General features: G+C 42.3%; 1 protein-coding gene and 1 long non-coding RNA gene across 3 annotated transcripts; one reads left to right on the top strand and one right to left on the bottom strand.

The window, feature by feature from the left end:
* Positions 1–7482: 7482 nt before the first annotated feature.
* Positions 7483–9889, bottom strand: LOC129603201 (uncharacterized). 2 transcript variants are annotated; one of them, XR_008692909.1, is made up of 4 exons: positions 9087–9889; positions 8505–8605; positions 8169–8302; positions 7483–7989 (listed from the first exon to the last, which is right to left on the bottom strand). It is a non-coding gene; the product is annotated as an uncharacterized LOC129603201 (long non-coding RNA). The 2 variants fall into 2 exon arrangements; XR_008692910.1 differs by lacking the exon at positions 8169–8302 and having other exon boundaries at positions 7487–7989.
* Positions 9890–9912: 23 nt separating this feature from the next.
* Positions 9913–18060, top strand: LOC114843692 (uncharacterized). Its single transcript, XM_029130503.3, has 8 exons — positions 9913–10466; positions 11034–11146; positions 13892–13995; positions 14071–14245; positions 14338–14446; positions 16136–16221; positions 16371–16441; positions 16650–18060. Exons 1-8 carry the CDS (start codon positions 10005–10007, stop codon positions 17873–17875), a joined length of 2346 nt encoding a protein of 781 aa, XP_028986336.1. The 5' UTR covers positions 9913–10004; the 3' UTR covers positions 17876–18060.
* Positions 18061–19804: the final 1744 nt, after the last annotated feature.

Below are 19804 nucleotides of genomic sequence, written 5' to 3'. Positions count from 1 at the left end.
TTCACCTAAGTTGTCAGGTTTTGGTTCTATTTTCTGTTTTATTTTGTAGTACTTCTGGTTTCTGTTATCATCCTGTTTAGGTCTAGCCTTACTCCGTTTGCCATTACACGCACCTGTCTCCAATTAGTCATCACTCACCTGGATACTTAACCCCCACCGGTCACATCGGTCAGGTGCCAGATCGTTGTATGCAAGCCGTCATGTTCTAGCAGTACTCAGTTCAGCTTACCTCGTCATTGATCCTGTACCGTATTCCTGACCACCAATTACTGCCTGATCCCTAATGGTAGTGTAACCCTGTTTACTCTGTTGCTGAATCCTGCTTGTTACTGGACCTGATTACGCCTGCTGTTCTGATACGGAAATCTGAGTCTTCTCGTGTTGAACCTCGCCTGTTACCGGGTCTGATTACGCCTGCTCCATCTGTACCTAAAGCCTGTGCCTTCTCGTGTATTATTTGGACTTTCTGTGACTACGGTTACTGCATTAAACCTTGGTTTTACCACCTACCTGTTGTCTTCACACTGTGCATGTGGGTCCAATCTCTGCCTAAGCCTGATACTAGTGGCATGTTTTTTCTGGAGACACTTCAATCCACTTTGACCACATGTCCACAATGGTGAGACAGTACTTCTTCCCTTGACATGAAGTTAGCTCGATAAAATCCATCATTAAGTATTCGAATGGTCTGGTTGGCTGTGGATGTGCTGCTAATGTTTGTTTTTGTTTACGACCTGTGTTGTGTGTATTACAAATCATGCATGCTTGACAGAATTTCTGTGCATAAATGCAAAACCCCTTTGTAAACCAATGTTGAGTCAGTGCCGTCACCATCACGCCCTTTGATACACGATCCAATCCATGCATTAATTTAGCATAATGAGGAAAGAAATGATTGGGCAAACATAATTTTCCATCAGGTCCCCACCACATGACGTTCTGGAACGTTGCTCCGCATTTCTTCCAATGTGCTTGTTTCTGTGGAGTTGAAATAGATTGGAGTGCAGAGAGAGAATCAGATGGGGTTGAGGGAGTGATGGAAACAGCAGTCAGAGAGACTGGTAAAAGCGAAGCTGCCTTAGCAGCTGCATCCGCCCTGCGGTTACCTGTGGAAACAGAGTTAAATCCTGTCGTGTGTGCTGTGCACGTGCACTTGGGTCTCTGGAAGCAGATCCATATGTGAAAAGCACAAGATCAGGGTTAGTCAAAGATGTCTCATGAAGGTCAGGTCTCGGTGTGCACACCTGCTGGAGAGAAGCAACACAATCGTGGGGTTCACCATCTTCAGGAGTGGACAGCAAAGTATCTTGATTCAGAATAATGCATCGTTTAACTGTGATGTTAGGTATATCTAAGAGGACGGTGTGGTAACCAGCGAGCAGCTGATAGATGAAATGTTTTTTGTTCAAGCAAGATTAAAGAGACAGAATGAGGAAACATCAGTACAAGATCAGAATATCCTACAACGTCTCTAGAGGCCAGCACAGACTTTTCAGCAGCTGCCACTGCTCTCAGGCAGCGAGGGACTCCAGCTGCCACAGGGTCCACTGGTCGTAGTTTTCCACCATGTTTTGGTAGCAGTACAGATACCATGCATCTGTCTTTTTCATCCACAACCTGAACAAATGGTTGAGTAGAGTCTGGATGACCCAAAGTTGGAGCAGTCTGCAAAGTGAGCTTTAAATTTACATAGGCTGCCTCTGGCTCAGGAGACCAATGAATGTTGTCATGAGATTGCAATGATTTTGCATAAATGAGGGCACTCAAAGGTGCTTCGAGGACAGCATAATTGGGAATAAAGTTTCGACAATATGAACACATTCTCAAGACATCATTTGTTGCTTTTTGAGCGGCCTTGGGACGGTCTGGATAGGGTGAGAGTGATTTCCCAACTGCTGTGATAACATGTCCAAGGAAAGTAACTTCTTGCTGGACAAACTGAAGTTTGGACAAGCTAGCTTTGTGGCCTTCAGCAGCTAAATGTTGCAACAAAACTACTGTGTCTTTTTCACACTGATCCTTTGTGGGACTGCAGACAATAATATCATCCACGTACTGCAACAAAGCGCTTCCCGCAGTAAGTGAAAGGTGTTCAAGACTCCGTCTGAGTGCCTCATTAAAGATGGTGGATGACTACACATACCCCTGACAAAGCCTGGTCCATGTCCATATACGGCCTTTGAACTGAAACGCAAACCAGAATTGACTATCTGGATGAACAGGAACACTGAAGAAGGCGTTTGCCAAGTCGACAACTGAAAACCATTTCGCATCAGGTGGCACCTGTGATAACAAGGTGTAAGGATTAGGCATTATTCACTCTGGGTTGAATTGCAGAATTCACTGCTTGTAGATCCTGCACAAATTTCCACTCAGTGGGTTGATCTTTGTGTCGAACTTTTTTCACAGGAAAAATGGGTGTGCAGCAGGGACTAGAGTCACATGGTATGATAATGCCTGCTTCAGTTAGTTAATTAGTTGAAAACTGGGGTTATGCCGTCTATAGCTTCCTGTCTAAGCAGATATTGTTTTACACACGGCCTATATGTGGTCTTGGGTGTAATTACGACTGCTTCACAGTTACGGACCAGGCCTACATCATATTTGTGTTTGGCCCACAATGTGTGTGGCACTTCTGCTAAAGCAGGAGTTGATGATAACTCAGTGTCAGTGAGCAGTGTATGGCCAGATGTGTGATTCCCAGAGTGAGGCAATGGAACCACCACACGAATTGTGTGTACAATAGAGGTGAAACATTGTCTATATATTCTACCAGTAGGTGAGTACGAAACAGTTTCCTCAGGTGTGCCTTGCCAATCAGTCATGCGTCTGCATCTTGACACAAATCGTCCCAAGTTTTTCCAGTCTGCAGATCTACTTCTAGTGAGAGAAATGTATGGAACAAAAGAAAACAAGTCACATAGTTTGTCTAAATGTGGGGGGAAAACTGACAGACAATGCACAGTCATGCTTTGTCCAGTACAGATATCCTGTGGTCAATTTGTCAGACAACGTAGTTGTCCACTGTTGTTCAAATTGTTTATCTGAGCCCTGTGATATGTGGATGTTGCCGTTTAATTCTCCTGGATCCATGTAGTCTGTTCCTCCTGGATTCACTAATGCATGCACTTTAGACATCAACTGTTCACACAAGACAGACTGTTGCAACTTACACTCATACGCATACAGTAAATCACTCACCCCACAGTGCACAAACACTCCTTCTGAATTTGTGTTTGCATCTATGGCCTTCAGAGAGAAATGCCCAGTTTTATCATCAAATCTCTCCCTAACGATTTTATCGAGCACAAATCAGAAAGCATGAAAACTTGAAGTCATCACTACAGAGCGTGTAGCTCCACTATTTGTTCCCCATTCATCATCAATGTTATCTCTGGAAACTGCATGTGTGGCTCATTCAGATGCACATAGATGCCTTGTGGTTTCTGCAGTCTTCTTTCTAAATTTGACAAACCTTGCCAAATCATTTTATCAATTTAAGCATTGCAAGCATTCTTCATTGCTGTTGGCTGTGACGTCATCAGTGAGTGTATGTGTAAGCGTGTTTTCATTGCGGTGTGTGTCTGTGTGTGTGTGTCAGTGCATTCAACTCCCTCCTCAGGGTCACTGGCACCAGAACCCAACCGGCTCCTCACCCATCAGTTTGCCCCGGCAGAATCATTCTGTGTCGGCTGGTTTGTGTCCTTCAACTTTGCAGTATGGGCACCGTAGTGGACTGGCAATTTCGAGACCAATGTCCCTCTTTTCCGCATTTAAAGCACGCTGTTGCTAATTGTTGATTTCCTCGTCCAGTTCCTCTGTAGCCTGTTCGTCCTCTTCCTACTCTGCTGTAACCCCTTTCTCTGCTGTGTGACTGACTCATACATAAAGCTGGCATTTGCAACTCTTCCCTGTCTTTGTTGGCCTTCTGTAGAAGGTGTTGGAAAGCGTGGTCTGCATGATGTTGAACTTCTTCCAGTCTTGCTCCAGTGTCTGGACCAATGCATATCTGACGAGTCAGCTTTCCTACTTCAGGTAGCAATCCCTTCAGGAAGTAATCAGTGAGGTGTATTTCCCATCTACTGGGGACATCGCCAAGTTACTTAGGTTGAGCAATTCCCCCATGGTTGTTGAATATTTTCCTTAGACAATGGAGGAAATCGTCCACTGATTCTCCCACTTTTTGTTTGCAGCTTGTGACTTTCCCAATGTTCATTCTGACAGGAAATGCAGTCTTTATGCCTTCACACAGTTTGTCTACTGCAGGACAATATAGGTTGTTAGCACCAGCATCCCATTCTAGTGCAACGCTGCGGATATGGGGGTCTGGCAGATATTCATGAAGCTTATACATGTCCCCTGGCTCACCAGACAGGTGAGGATCTGGAGGAACTGGAGCTGGGGCAACCTCCTCCTGGAGGCCGGCAGGAACTTGAGCTGGGGCGACCTCCTCCTGGAAGCTGGCAGGAACTGCAGCAGGAACTGCAGCTGGGGCAACCTCCTCCTGGAGGCCGACGGAAACCGGAGCTGGGACGACCTCCTCCTGGAGGCCGACGGGAACCGGACCGACCTCTTCAGTGCCGACGGGGACCGGAACGACCTCTTCAGGGCCGACGGGGACAGGAACGACCTCTTCAGGGCCGACGGGGACAGGAACGACCTCTTCAGGGCCGACGGGAACTAGAACCACCTCTTCAGGGCTGACGGGAACTAGAACGACCTTTTCAGGGCCGACGGGAACTAGAACAACCTCTTCAGGGCCGACAGGGACAGGAACGGCTTCCTCACAGGAGCCGACAGGGACAGGAATGGCTTCCTCACAGGAGCCGACAGGGACAGGAACGGCTTCCTCTCTGGAGCCGACAGAAACTGGGACGGCGTCCTCACTGGAGCTGGCAGAAACTGGGACGGCGTCGACTCTGGAGCAGACAGAAACTGGGAGGGCCTCTCTGCAGTGCTGCTTGCGGCTGCCGAGCTTGACGGAGTATACGTTGGGCCTGACCGAGCAAGAATTAGAGACACAGGCGGACCATGCGCGCAGAGCGCGTGCCAAATCCCTCTGCAGCGAATGGAGTCTCTCGTAGAATGCCTGCACTCCGGGATACTGATGCCACCAAAACTCAGCCGTCAACAACTCGATGCCCAGCTTTACTTGGCGGAGATGGACCTCAAGGCTGGGCGCTTCTGCATACTTTTTAGCGAACCTCTCGAGGTCGCCGTGGATATCCACCGGTAGACTCTGGCAAAAAAATCCATTATTCCGGTGCGTGGTTCGTGCATGGAGCCAAACAGACAGGGAAAAGAAAAACAAAACTCATGGTTATACTGACCTGGGTGAAGGCTGGGCACTGGCTGGGTCCAAGTCTGGCCAGATCGTTCTGTCAGGATGCGGCAGAGAGCGGACCCACATGCACAGTGCGAGGAGACAGGATAGGTGAAAATAATCGAAGTTTAATCCATTAATCGTGGTACAAGGCGGTCCAGGTCATTCACAGAGAATCTCAGTATTGCAGGTACAAGGGGTCAGATCCAGGAGCAGGCAAACAATGGTTTGTTAACAGAATCAACAAGATTATGGTACCGGCAAGAAGTAGGCAGGAGTCGGTGGTCAGGAAAACAGAAATAACATAATGTAATCAGGACGGAGAGAATTGCTGGAAGGTGGCGACTGGTATTCACAAACGATCTGGCAACTGGCTATGGTAACTGATGGTGGTTAAATACACAGGAGTGATGACTAAACTAAAACAGGTGTGTGTAATGAAAACCGGAAGTAAGACTAGAACTGACATGATGAGAACAGAAACCGGAGGTACTACAAAATAAAACAGGAAATAGAACCAAAACCTGACAACTTAGGCAAAACAGAAAGTCCTTCAAAATAAAACAAGAAAAAAAAACCCAGATCATGACAGTGCTCAAGCGCAAATTAAATAATGGATTTATATTTTTCTTTCCAGACGATATTGACTGAAATCAAGCCGTTTTTTGGGTTGATTTGTCTCATTTCCCAGCTTTTATTCTGGAGGGGAAAATCAAAATGTTAGAACGTACACTGACTGTTTTCTCGTTTCTCTTTAAAAAGTGACAAACGAAATTTAATCAAAGCAGCATGTTAAAAACGAATAAACAAGCTGAAAATGTTTTTTCCAAAACCAGACAAATAAATGGATTTAAGCCGTTTCCCATTTTTTTGTTTTGAGGAAACGGGGAGAAAACGTCTCGTTATGCTGGTGGGGAAATCAAACTGTTAAAACGTGGGGTCTACTTACATATATGAATATTCAGTTTTACATTCAGCGTCATTTAAAGATCCATGCAGACGCTTTTTTCATGCTCCACATTGCTACAGTATTGGACCTTGATGACGTCAGTAAGGTGTCTGTAACTTTTCATGCCAAAAAGCGCTGTAGATCGCCCACACGGCCCGTCTTAAAATGTGTGTTTTAAGCTCTCGTCTAACGCTCTATTTTCGGAGTGTGTCGGAAGCTAAACTGATCGCCACACCCCTTTGAGGAAGCGCATAGCCGGGGAATAAAACGTCACGGTCACTGAATCCATTGTAACAGTGACACTGGCTAACTCGTCCTCGTAGTGGAGTTCAACCATACGTCTGATCCAAAATCTGAATCTGAAGTCAAATGGGAGGCTGTTGAAGTGGTTACACTTCGACTGGCGCAAGGTACGTCTAACTGGCAGATTCACGTTTAATTTAACTTGATTTATATAATACGCAACTTGATTAGCTGCTAACGCTAATACTAATGGTTGCAAATTAGCAGCCTGAATTAATACAACAGAATATTCATAACACGACTACAGCTTGTTTGGGAGCATAGCTTGAGAAACTAATATAAACTAATTTTTACATGTTTTTTTATTTCTCGTTCTGCTGCTGTGTGAAAATAATTTTTCTATAATGGGATCTTCAGCTGCAGCTTATATTTTGCCATATTTGTCTGTAATTAAGTGCCAATGTAGGAACAGTGAATGGCTAGAGGCATGGTGTGACAGCAACTATTGCTTTCAAGATATTGCATGTGTTTATTACTTTTATTAATAAATAAAAATTTCGATAAATCTTACCTCAAGACGCCTGAACCAGTTGCCAAACCTACTGTCGTGTATGGTTGATGATCCAGGACTGGAGCCAGTATGATTGAATGTGTATTCATTACAGAACACATTTAATATACAGTATATCAGACAATTACACATGCATGGAATAAATCAGTATCTCAGAAATTCATAAAAATCTTTAGAACATTTTACTATTTACAGATTAATCATAACGTACCTGGGAACTCTGGTTTACAAACATAGTTTTGTTTCTAAATATATATTGACCTATTATTTTTTTAATTGCTTTTAGTGAGGTGTATGCTTTATCAAGTGCTAATATATAACTAATAGAAATGTTTTTTTTCAGTACTATTACTTTGTGTATCTCAAGTTTTGCAGGTATCTAGCCTAGAAGTCTTGTCAGCTGGTGCTGGGGACTTCTAGGGCAAAGAGTCCAAGTCATCCCACCTTCCCTGGTCTGGATCAGGGCAATGTTTCCTGAGGGACAAGGCACCTATGTTGGACTTAGACCACCTGTAAAATACCTAAATTATTGTTTATTTGGCAATACCTCAATAAAAGCTGAAATATTATAAAACATTTGTCTGTTTTCCCTCATTAGGTATATACATACAAAAAATAGTTCAGTGAAACAGCAATAGTCAAAGCCAACTTTATTTTTAACCAATGCACCAGCACTATAATGCTGGACAAGTTACCGTCACAGTTCAATTTGCAGACCACAAAATGAACAGGTAGGATTCATAGTTATGTTGAAAGCATAGTTTCTGGAGTGGAACAGGTATAGTCAATGGCAGTTGGCTGGGGAGATGTGAGGATCTTTTTTGTCTTCACGTGTTGGAAGACATCGGAAGCAGTGCAGCTGCTGTACAGATGGAGGATGCAGCTGTTTTCCTTGACACCACTCTAAAAGGTATAAAGAATAGAATAGCAGATTAATTAAATGACCAGTATTTCCTATGTATCTCACAACCTTTACAGATCTAAACAATAAATAGAGGTAGTTAGATTAGTTTTAATGGTATTTGGAGCAAACACGTTTTCAACTTATTTTATAGTGCTGGTTTGTTAAATCTTAGCATGACCTCCTTTCTGTCAGGTTGCTCAAATTCTGCTCAGAGGGCAGGTAGGACAGGGATGTTTACAAGGTCCTCCATAGAACAACCCGAGTCCAGCAGGACTTTATTGAAGATGGTCTCCATCACATTTTCCACATAATCTGCACGATAACACTAGAGTTACAAATTACCCGTCAACAGACTAAAATATCAAACTAAGTTGACCAACTGCATACAGAGTAAATACATAGACAATAATATAGATCAGATTATGAATACCACAACTACTGAAATGTGAAATCTCTGTCAAATAAAACTGCATATTGGCCAACAAATGATTATACTGCTGTTAAATGTACATACCTTTGCTCCTGAGGTGAGCACTCTTCTACTCTTCTACATGGTAGCCGCGTGTCAGTTTGAGAAGCAACCTCCTCGCGTTTCGGTAGCTAGCATGCGTCAGCCTGTATAAAAAAAAAAATGTCACGTTTACAGCTAAAGTAGCTGACTAGATAAGCAACAACACACATGTTAGACTTAGATAGAACCTGCAATAACCCAAATTCACGGGTCTACTCGGGCTACAATATACACACGACAGGCTCGGTAGTAATTAGAAACACAGCTGACTCTCACAACTTACTAGCGCTAGCCGCTAACGCTAGCCGCTAACGCTGCGCTACCATTGCGCTAGCAGCTACAATGTGAGCTGAGTGAATGACTTAGTACCATATATCACACGATTCGAACCGGACAAATGCTGGAGAGGCTTGAAATCATCCAAATTGCGTGTCAGCACTTTGCAACACTGTCTCTCTCTGTCGCTGTAGCTGTTAGATTCAACGGTTCTAGCAATTAGCATTCCTTACACAGGAGGGAAGCTACATTATAAACAGAGAAACTTCTGGAGTACATACATCAAAAAGGTATCAAGCATGTACTTACGTTTGGGGAAGCAGCAAGTGGGCGCTTCTTCAACCTGAGTGACTTCTTCTTTTTGTCTTTTAAATGGCGGGTGGCAACCAACTAAAAGGTGCATTAGCGCCACCTCCTATGGTAGACTGCACAGTGAGTGACTTCTCACTTCTTCTTTTGTCTGTGACTGGAGTGACTGAAACGAAATGTTTCAGGTACATTTAGGGGTCCAGGTTTGTCTGGGGGGGGGGCGAAGCTGGTTCTGTGATTGGTCAGCGCGAATGCAGACGTATTCAGGCCGCCAAATTTGAAACGATGGTTACTGAACCGGATTGGATAAACTCTCAAAAATGTAAAATAAGTAGGGGGCGTACTTCTAACTTACCAGGGAGTCAAATAAACGTACCAGAATGTCCAAAAAGTGAATTTTGCATGTGCATGGACCTTTAACATTTACATTTAACATTTAGATAGATTATTAAGATTTACATTTTATCTTTAGATTTAATATTCACATTTGGGTATAATATTTACATTTAACATATAGATTTAGACTTTGTCACATTTAGCTAAATGTGAGAAAGCATGTTGTGTCATTTAATTAAAATGTGAGAACACTTGTTGTAAGTGCTCGTTTTACATTCGGAACCCCATACAGTAGTAGTAGAAGTAGTGGGACGCAGTGAGCCCCGAGCTTATCTCATAAATATGTATCTGGCCAGTTCCCTACTGCGGTCAAGTGAGCCGTCGTTCGTTCATAAGTCGTTCAGCCAGCCGCGCTTTAAAAACGTCTTGCGCCCGTATTACGCGCTTTACAGCAGAGCACAAAACACCCTGCCCAACCAGCGCGGCAGCAGGTGTTATAATTAAGCTCCGAACTGGCTCTTCTTCACTGGTGCACAGTCTTCAACTTGAGCGACGGCGCGTGTTCCTCTCGATCTGCCAGTCATGATGTTTTCCTGTCTTCTTTGTTCTTTGTTTGGCGTTATAGTGGCAGGGCCGGTTCAACGTGCGACATGGTGGGAAGGGAAACGTTCATTCTTGCCAGAACATGATGGAGCCAGGCTGCGTCCCTCATTCTTACACTTGCCCATTTTCCATCACGCGCCACACCCTCTTGTAGCAGCAGAGCTTTTTCGGCCGCTCTCCTATAAACGTCCGCTTCCTGCCGGACTGACAGCGCTTCTGTTACCGCCCACCAGACAGCCCGAGAGCGTCCAGGAGACGGGTGCCCGGGCTGTGGACATCTGGTGCGGTGTTGCTCAACTGTCTGTGCGCGTGGACCGCTTCCAGCTGCGCGCATGGAGCGTGCCATCGCTGTTCCGTCTGGGCTCGTGCCAACCAAGCAAAGTCAGTCTCCGCTTTCTGTACTTCCACTACGGACTTCTGGAGTGTGATGGGGAGGCCAAGGTCAGTACCACGTTAGAAACAGACTTCGTGGCTATGCCTGAATAGTGTAATCTGTTCCAATCGTTTCAAGTTAAAGTGTAAACTTTCTTACTTAAATGAAAATTAAGTGAAAATTAATGGTGTTGTTGAGGTTCGAAAACATAAATAAGTTAACAGAATTTGACCCTTTCGTTAAACTCATTGAGTTGATGAAAAACACTAACCAAAACCACGGATTTACCATGTTAAACCCAAATTAACATTTTCAAGAAGAACAATGAGCACTGCTCTTCATTTCTTGCAAAAGGTTAGCCTTGGGATGTGCTCAAACACATTTATCTTTAAATTACTCTTTTAGTATGGTCTCAGTAACAATCAAATAAAACCTCTTTGTAACTTGGCGTCCACTGCTTTAGGATTAGATTAGTTTGTGAATAAGATTAGTATTTCATCTAATATTTTAAAACATCTTTGAAATTACAAAACTTATTATTCAAATGGACTCCTAGTTATTCATACAGTATGGGCCTGTGTTTATTTCTATCAAAACTGTAATGAATGAATTTGTCCCTGATTGTTGTCTCTGAGGTTATCGGTGGTCAGATGGTGTACAGCCATTTACTGACTTATACTCCACCTCGCCAGGACTATGTCCTCAGAGCTGTACCACTCAACCTATCCATTCACTGCCAATACAACCGGTAATGATTATTACCTCATATTTACTGTCATAAATGTTTTGTGTTCTCTTCCACTATTGGCACATCCATGTACAGTAGCATGTACAGTAGCATGTAGTAGAACTAGTTTTCTCACATTTAACTAAATGACACAACATGTTTTCTCACATTTATTTAAATGTGCAAAAGTCTAAATGTAAATGTTAAATAAAAATGTAAATGTTAAAAAATCTAAATGTTAAATCTAAATGTAAATGTTAAATGTAAATGTTAAATGATCGAACTGAATATTTAAGTAGACTCCACCCCCTATTATCCTAGATCAGTGACGCGGACCCCTCCTCAAACAGTACGCAAAGCTCCGCCCGCATCTGACTCTGGATCGGTGCACGAAAATACTGGAGAGAAGCCTGAAGTCGAAGCCATCCTGGCCACCAGCTCCCACTCCCTCCTGTTGGAAGACATTGAACGGGCTGTAACGGCAGGTGTGCGGGCTGAGGCTCCGCTTCGAACTGCTGTTCTGTCGTAAACACCATTAATAGGGAGTTAAGTAGGTTTAAACAGAAAATATTTCTGTTTCCAGATCAGATGTGGCCGGGGTTTGCGCGCACTGTTTGAGGTGTTTGAGTTCTCAAAGTTCTCTGATCTTAGACCAGCGCTGTTTGAGGGTAGGGGTGTATGGGGTGCCAAATGTAAAAAGGAGCACCTATAACTAGTTTTCTCACATTTAACTAAATGACACAACATGTTTTCTCACATTTAGTTAAATGTGCAAAAGTCTAAATGTAAATGTTAAATGTTAAATGTAAATGTTAAATTTTGGCCGAGTGTAAAACTGAATATTCATGAATGGGCAAGTAGACTCCATCCCTACCCTCAAACAGTGCTGGTCTCAGATCAGAGACGCGAACTCAATCACCTCAAACAGTGCGCGCAAACCCCGCCCACATCTGATCTGGAAACTTTTGTTTTTAGCCTGGACGTAACTTCGGCTAGCTAGTATAGTTAGCCAACTAATTCTCCACCGGCGCCACAGAAATATTCTTTTTAAACCTACTTGACTCCTCATTAATGGTGTTTACGACAGAACGGCAGTTTGAAGCAGAGCCTAAGCCCGCACACCTGCCGTTACAGCCCGTTCAATCTCCCCCAACGGGAGGGAGTCGGAGCTGGCGGCCATGATGGCTTCGACTTCAGGCTTCTCTCCAGTATTTTCGTGCACCGATCCAGAGTTTGTTTGTTCGATCCAGAGTTACTGTTTGACGTGTTTGAGTTCGCGTCTCTGATCTGAGACCGCAGTTTGAGGGTAGGGATGGAGTCTACTTGCCCATTCATGAATATTCAGTTTTACACTCGGCCAACATTTAACATTTAACATTTAACATTTAACATTTACATTTAACATTTAACATTTAACATTTAACATTTACATTTACATTTACATTTACATTTAACATTTACATTTAACATTTAACATTTAGATTAAACATTTAACATTTAACATTTATATTTAACATTTAACATTTACATTTATATTTAACATTTACATTTATATTTAACATTTACATTTAGACTTTTGCACATTTAACTAAATGTGAGAAAACATGTTGTGTCATTTAGTTAAATGTGAGAAAACTAGTTATAGGTGCTACTTTTACATTTGGCACCCCATAGGGGTGGAGTCTACTTGCACATTCATGAATATTCAGTTTACACTCGGCGAACATTTAACATTTACATTTAACATTTACATTTAGACTTTTGCACATTTAACTAAATGTGAGAAAACATGTTGTGTCATTTAGTTAAATGTGAGAAAACTAGTTATAGGTGCTCCTTTTACATTCGGCACCCCATACACTCCCTCTTAACCTCTTTTCCTCACACTGAACTGTTAAACTCCTTCAACCTTCACCTCCAACCCCACGTAACCTTACGCTTCCACCTTGCTGTCTCTCATTTAGACACATGTATTCTGTCCTACTATGACTCACTCTTCTTTACAACGAAAACCTCCACCTCTCCAGCTGTTCCTTCACCTTCTCTCTCCTCTCATATTGATCAATAAGATCATAATGCCATCCTCGAATGTCATTGTCTAGAGACATTCCTGTCTGACCTCTGATCTTTGTAGTCCCACCTCCACCTTGAACTCCTCTGTCTGACCTACCCACAAAGATCGCCACCAGAACACGTCTTTGCCATTCCTCAGTCATCCTCTCACTCTCTAGACTCCTTTTGAACAAACTAGCTAGAAACTCTATTGCTGTCTTTCCTGCATTCCTTTTTAGATCCTTCCTCACCTCATGCTTTTTAATCTTTGCTACTTCCTGGTCTTTAACATCTATATCTTCCTCCCTTCGTTCCATTTTCCTCATTCATCAGCTCCTCAAAATATTCCTTCTATCTTCTTTGCACACTCTCCTGACCTAATCACAACAGCATGGGCTGCAGCACACTTGTCCACTATATGGTTGCTATGCAAAATAAATGAAAAGCTCAGACAGACTTTCTTTGCATTTAATGTAGAAGTGTTTCATTCTGTGTGAGCTTTTTAATTAAAAGCAGTTTTATTTTTAGTGTGAACTCGGAGTCAGAAAAGGTATTACAGGGATAACTGGCTTGGCAGTTTTATTTTTATTGTGAACTCTAGAGATTGAATTGTCTTGTAATGTTATTGTTGTGCTGACTAAACCATGATTTTCTATTTGGTCTTTGATCTTTGTTTGTTTTTCTCATTCATGTGAAATTCTCTCTTTGTCCTAGCTTTCATTATACTTACCAAGTTGGATTCATACCTCAACTTCAGCATACAACCTTTATGAAGAACCTAAAGCCTAAACTGAGCTTCAGCCTGACTGTCTGCAATGGTAACCTTTTTAATATACAGTATAAAAGGCTTTAATGTGAAAGATGACATTTCTCCTTCTATATGTGTGTTGCAGCCCAGTGGGAGCCCCTCCCTACAGGACACTGGTTCTTCTTAGGAGAGCAAGTGTATTTTGTGGCCCAGTCATCAGCTTTGTTGCCAGGGGAAAGGCTTTATGTGGACTCATGCTACGCCACAAGCTCCAGTGAATCAGACAGCACACCTCGATTGGAAATAATTTCAAACTTGGGGTCAGTTGGATCATTATCATTTTTTTTCTGCTTATAAAGTAGAAAGTAGACTTTTTTCAGAAATATTGTTTCAATAACATTATTTATTTCAGCTGCATGACAGACAGTAGAAGGGAAGGCAGCAGTTCCCAGTTCCTGTTGAGAGAAGACAGTGTGGTGAAGTTCTCTGTGGATGCCTTCCTGTTTAAAGCCATGTCACAAGTATAATTCTTTTTTACATCCTACTGAATTTTCAACAGTGGTCAACAGTTTGTGTGTATCATGCAGGTCAAAAGTAAACATGGAAGCTAGTTCAGAGAAGATATTCTCATTCTAACATACTCGTGTTTAGCAGTTTTCATACAGATATCGTTCGGTTTTGGTTCTTTGTTTATCACAGTGGACCTCCAGTTTAGCCTTGTGGCTGCCATATGGGCATGGTCATATGCACAGAGAGGGTCACCATTGATGCCACAAGCTCACATCAAATGCATGTACAGATAACATTTGTCAATTAGTGATGTGCCGTTTGTGAACAATTTGTTCAATATGAACTAATCTTTTATATGACTCCGGAGGATTGAGTCCTTTCAGTGAACGTTCAGTTCCATGCAGTACCTTCTCTCGCCACATGGCAGCAGCTGCTTAAGCTCAGTCAGCAAGACAGACTTTTGTCACACGACAGCCGAGCCGCGCAGGCTCTGCAGAGCAGCAAGACCTCCAGTTTGTTCCTGATTCTTTCCTATGGATCCTTACGGAACATGCGTTCTTTTGTCACGTGACAGCTGTGGCTCAGCTACGGTGCTGTGTGGACTGATAAACAAGGAAATGAACAATGTCTGATTTCTGACATTTATTTGTCACCTGACAGCTGACATACATTATTATTATTTCTTCATGGAATCATAATTACTATATATGGTTTTATATACATACACACACACACACACATATATATGTATGTGTACACACATACATACAGGGCGGCACGGTGGTGCGGTGGGTAGCACTGTCGCCTTCACAGCAAGAAGGTTCTGGGTTCGATTCCCGGAGGCGGCCCTGGTGCCCTTCTGTGTGGAGTTTGCACGTTCTCCCCGTGTTTGTGTGGGTTCTCTCCGGGTTCTCCGGCTTCCTCCCACAGTCCAAAGACGTGCATTAGGTTGATTCGACTCTCTCCATTGCCCGTATGTGTGAGTGTGAGTGTGTGTGTGAATGGTTGTCTGTGGACTGCAGTACCCTGCCTCTCTGCCCTGAGTTAGGCTCCAGCACCCCCCGTGACCCCGCATTCGGGAGTAAGCGGTTTGGAAAATGGATGGATGGAATCATAATTAATTAGTGTACTTTGATTCTTATGTGTGTAGTTTTATTGTGTGTTATTATTATTATTATTATTATTATTACATCATAATGAGAACCATGACCAATATTACCACGGCCATAGCGCCACCTGCTGTAAATGAACGAATGACTCGAAATGATTCGTTCACTTTACTGATCAAGAGTTAAAGATCCAAATCAGTTAAAAGAACCGAACTTACCATCTCTACTGTCAATAACATTAACCTATGCCGTGCTTTCAGGACCTCATGCTCATGTCTTACTTTAAGAACAGGAAGTAGCTGTGAAAGTATTTACTATAAAATTGAAATGAAGGTTGGCAAATGGAAGTTCTGGATTTCTAAATAAAAGGAAGTGGAAGCGGTGTTATATGTGAGGCATTCAAACAGTCGTATCAGTATTAACCCCTGATAAACTGAGATCTCAACACCAGAAGTAAATGTGGTCCTTAAATCTATCAAGGCAAAAGAAGACATAGACACATTTGCCACTATAAACTAATTTGTCAACAAAAACTGAGATGGTGTGGCAGTGCATTAGAGTTTTTAACCTGCTGTGTGTGTGACTCTGTAGACGCTGTACCTCCATTGTTCAATGGCTGTTGGCCTTGCCACATCGGTCAACTCAAAGTCCTGCAACTACAAGAAAGTTACTGGCAGGTAAGCGAGCAAAGTTATTGATGAACCTTCTTTGCAAGAATTCCTCAAGGCATACTACAGAACTTGGATGGATTTATCTATTGAAGTTTAGTTTTGAAGGTATATTTAGAATTTGTTATAATGGATAGCAATATTTCTTTTCTGTGAAGGTGGGAGGAGCTGGAAGCTCAATCCTCAGTATGTTCCTGCTGCGACTCCATGTGTGCTGACACACAGCATTGTAAGTTCTGACAGGCAGAATAATTAGCTTAACACTGCGCCAGCGGGTAGTTGAGTATTTTCTGTACAAATGTGTACAGTAAATAAAGTATAAAAACCGTACCGGGCAAAATGTAGCTACCCAATGTCCCAGTCCATCAAACCACCCTCTGAATAAAGTTGTAGCCTTATGGTAGGCTTCACTAATAGCTGGCCTGTCTTCCCTTCAGCTATGAACAGCAGTCCATACACCATCGTCAGTCCAGGCTGGTTCATTGGACAAAAGGGTGAAGAAAAACGCATAATAGAAAATATATCTTTCCAAGCAGAAGATGTTGCAAACTGGACAAATGAAGAAAAGAAAAGTGATGTAAATTTGGGCAAGAACCTTAATGTTCAGACTTTTAGCCATTTAGTGAAAAAAGATGAAATCAAGATTCCTGACATGATGTCTTCTACTGCCAAGAAAATCACATGGAGGCATAGTAATGCAGGCAGCTGGTCGGAAAAAAAAGAGAAGGAGAAGTTGTTTGTGCAAAATGCACACAGTCCAGTGGCAGATATGGAATCAGATGGCAGCGTTATGTCTGACCAGATTAGACCACAGGAAAATGTGAATAAACAAGAAATGGAAGAGGTTTTTAGAACCAAAGATGATTCCGAAAGTGTTTCAAGCAGCGACAATAGTAGTTCTAACACTTCTGACGTTAGGTTTGCTACCAGTTCTGGCTTTTATCTTATTGGTCTTAATAACAATGTTTCCATAGCTGCAAATCCTGTCATCAACCCTTGTACTAATGGTGATGGAAGATGTAGTGTCAGAGGTGCAATCAGACCTGAAAGGGGTAGTACAGTAAAGACTAGTATTGCAGAGAGCTTTGCTGCATTTTTTTATGGGGATGCTAATACCAATGAGAGTCAATTTGATGAGAGACTGGAGACATTAACTCAGACACATCCTGTGACAGGCAATTTGGAATTTTACCCTCCAGGTTTTAGTCATGCCAGAAAGTTAGGAAAGAGTAGATGCAAGTCAAATAAGACTCCTTTTATTAGGAGTGAGCAGTCAAAGCCTGTTAATAAACCGGTGAAAACCAAGTCTAGCAGGATGTCAAAGAAAGCAGGTGATTCCTTTAGCAGCAAAATAATAGATGGAGATGAAAGCATGCTTCATGGTCTACAGATTAGAGAATCAGAGTTGGAGCACTCTGCTCACCCGACTGAGCTCAGGAACGCGAGCTATGTAGATGGTTTACTTTGTGAGTCTGAGTTTGATTCTGGAATTGAAGAAAACAAAGCTCTTCATCTAAGTCAGTTTACTGCAGCTGCGAACAAGCAGAGAGAAACGCATAACTTTTCTCGGACCATTCCAAGAAATTGCAGTGGTTCTGCAAGTTCAGAGACGAGTCCCAATTTTATACTGGAACTGCTGTTTCCACCCAGAGCTACCAAATGACTGGCGCAGAGAGGGCGGAGGCAATGCCATGTGTGTTGTGAAGAAGCCAACTGAGAGTTTTTACGTGTGGTGGTGGGGAACATATCAAACATAGTCTTGTCAATGTAAGAGCTCAATAGAGCTGATGCTGTTTATTATAGAGCTTCCACTTTGCAATGGCTTTTCAATAAAGTCTTATTCTAGTAGTCTGGTTTACTAGTCCATGGCTGTCAGCATTATTCCTCAGTACACAACAAATATATGGGTGTGGTTAAAGTAATGTAACCTATAAACTGAATTTTACTTTAAGTAAATAAAGCTAAAACAAGCAAACTAAAACATTACAGGCAGCAACTCCACACCATTTACCAATTTGGGTAGATTACAGCCCAAAAAATTTTTTTATTTGAGTATTGGTCAGCACTACCCTACCTAAAAGCATATTCAATTCAGTTCTATTTATATAGCCCTAATTCATTCAAATGTTAGCTGAAGAAACTGTACAAGGAGATAAGTTTTAACTAAAAATAGTTTTGACAGTTATGGCATTCCATGTATGCCTTGCCTGCTAGCGTCTTGCATCCTGCTGTAATGTCCTGGATTACTTCAGGGGCACAGCCTGCAGGAAAAGATATGTCTCTTAAACAGTCTTTTAACCAACCTGTACAGCCCTCATTGATCAGACACACTTCCTCAACGGTGAGCTACGCACTTCTCACTAGACATCATTCCTGTTTCTTTTAAAAAGGCCATTGTAACTCCCATTTTAAAGAAGCCCCACTTACAGATAGAGCGGTTCATTTTCACTGATTTCAGTCGACTGTCAGTGCCCTTTCTGACGCTGATCGCACACTTATCACACCCTCATGAGCCGACTGTAAGCATCCCCCCTCCTTTGTCTGTCTGGGAAAGGTGTTAAAAATTTTAATGAGGCCGCCCCATTTTAGCACCAAAGACGCAATTCCAGGGTAAATCCAATAGGTGGAGCTTTAGTATCTGTAGAGTTAGGGTCAAGCAGCAAGTATAGGCACAGTTCTGAGAACAGGACATAGATCTGATAATGTCAGTTCTACACTGTTTGCTATGGCAGACAGACAAACAGACAGACAGACAATAGTCTGTCTACACAGTCAACTAAAAAGTTGACTTCATGTCAGAGTTGAATGTTGAACTTACTTTTTTCAATCATAGATACGCATTGGCAGCTCACGCTGCCACAGCTGCCAAACTACCTTCTGGAGATTTATCAGTTACTGGGTATATTAGGTTGAATTGGACTTTACTAATGTACCTAATGAAATTCTTAAATTCTCATTCTATATATTCAGCCAAATTCACTTGGATGTAGTGTGTGTCAGTCTGCCTGCTTCAGACGCTGTTTCAAATAAAAAAAAGAACATTTCAATGTTCTAATCAAGCTTAGATGAACATAACAATAAAGAGCCTCTTTTCAGACAGAACGACCAATCCACAGCACTAGTTAGACTGGTTTCACACCACCCCCTTCTCCCCAAAGCACCAGAGTCCTGCAGTGCTGTTGCCTGATGTCATGCAACCAAAAAGATTTGTGAACTACTTAAACATAAGATTCTTCAGAGATCCATCACTTCAAACAGCCTAGTGGTTAAAGCACACAACTTCCCATTCACAGTTTTTTAAACAAACCGTGTTTGTTAGTTGGTGGGTTAATATAAGAAACTTTTAAATCCTAAAGCCATAAACTTAACACTTTCTTTTTAACAAGTTTTCTTTACAGATTTTATAAAGTCCAGTTCATTTGACCATTTTCTAAACCAGGTAGTCTGAAAGTTAGGTACATTCTTTTAGAGCAGAAATGTTTCTCAAGGAGCTTCTACATCATACGTCCTTCATGGGGGACATGGTCTTCACACCTTCTCACAGTCCTTTGTTCAACTGATGAGCCATTTCTTTACAGTTGTGAAGTAAGGC

This window comes from Betta splendens, chromosome 16 (assembly GCF_900634795.4).
Source record: "Betta splendens chromosome 16, fBetSpl5.4, whole genome shotgun sequence".
Lineage (NCBI taxonomy): Eukaryota > Metazoa > Chordata > Actinopteri > Anabantiformes > Osphronemidae > Betta > Betta splendens.
Note: the sequence above shows the minus strand (reverse complement) of the source record. Positions and strands in the feature narration are given on the sequence as shown.

Excerpts from the sequence above, each read along its gene's own strand:
- LOC114843692 (XM_029130503.3), top strand. The coding sequence starts at position 10,005 with ATGATGTTTTCCTGTCTTCTTTGTTCTTTGTTTGGCGTTATAGTGGCA. Across the intron at positions 14,447-16,135 it reads TGTTTAAAGCCATGTCACAA|ACGCTGTACCTCCATTGTTC; the intron begins GTATAATTCTTT and ends GTGACTCTGTAG. Across the intron at positions 16,442-16,649 it reads GTGTGCTGACACACAGCATT|CTATGAACAGCAGTCCATAC; the intron begins GTAAGTTCTGAC and ends TCTTCCCTTCAG.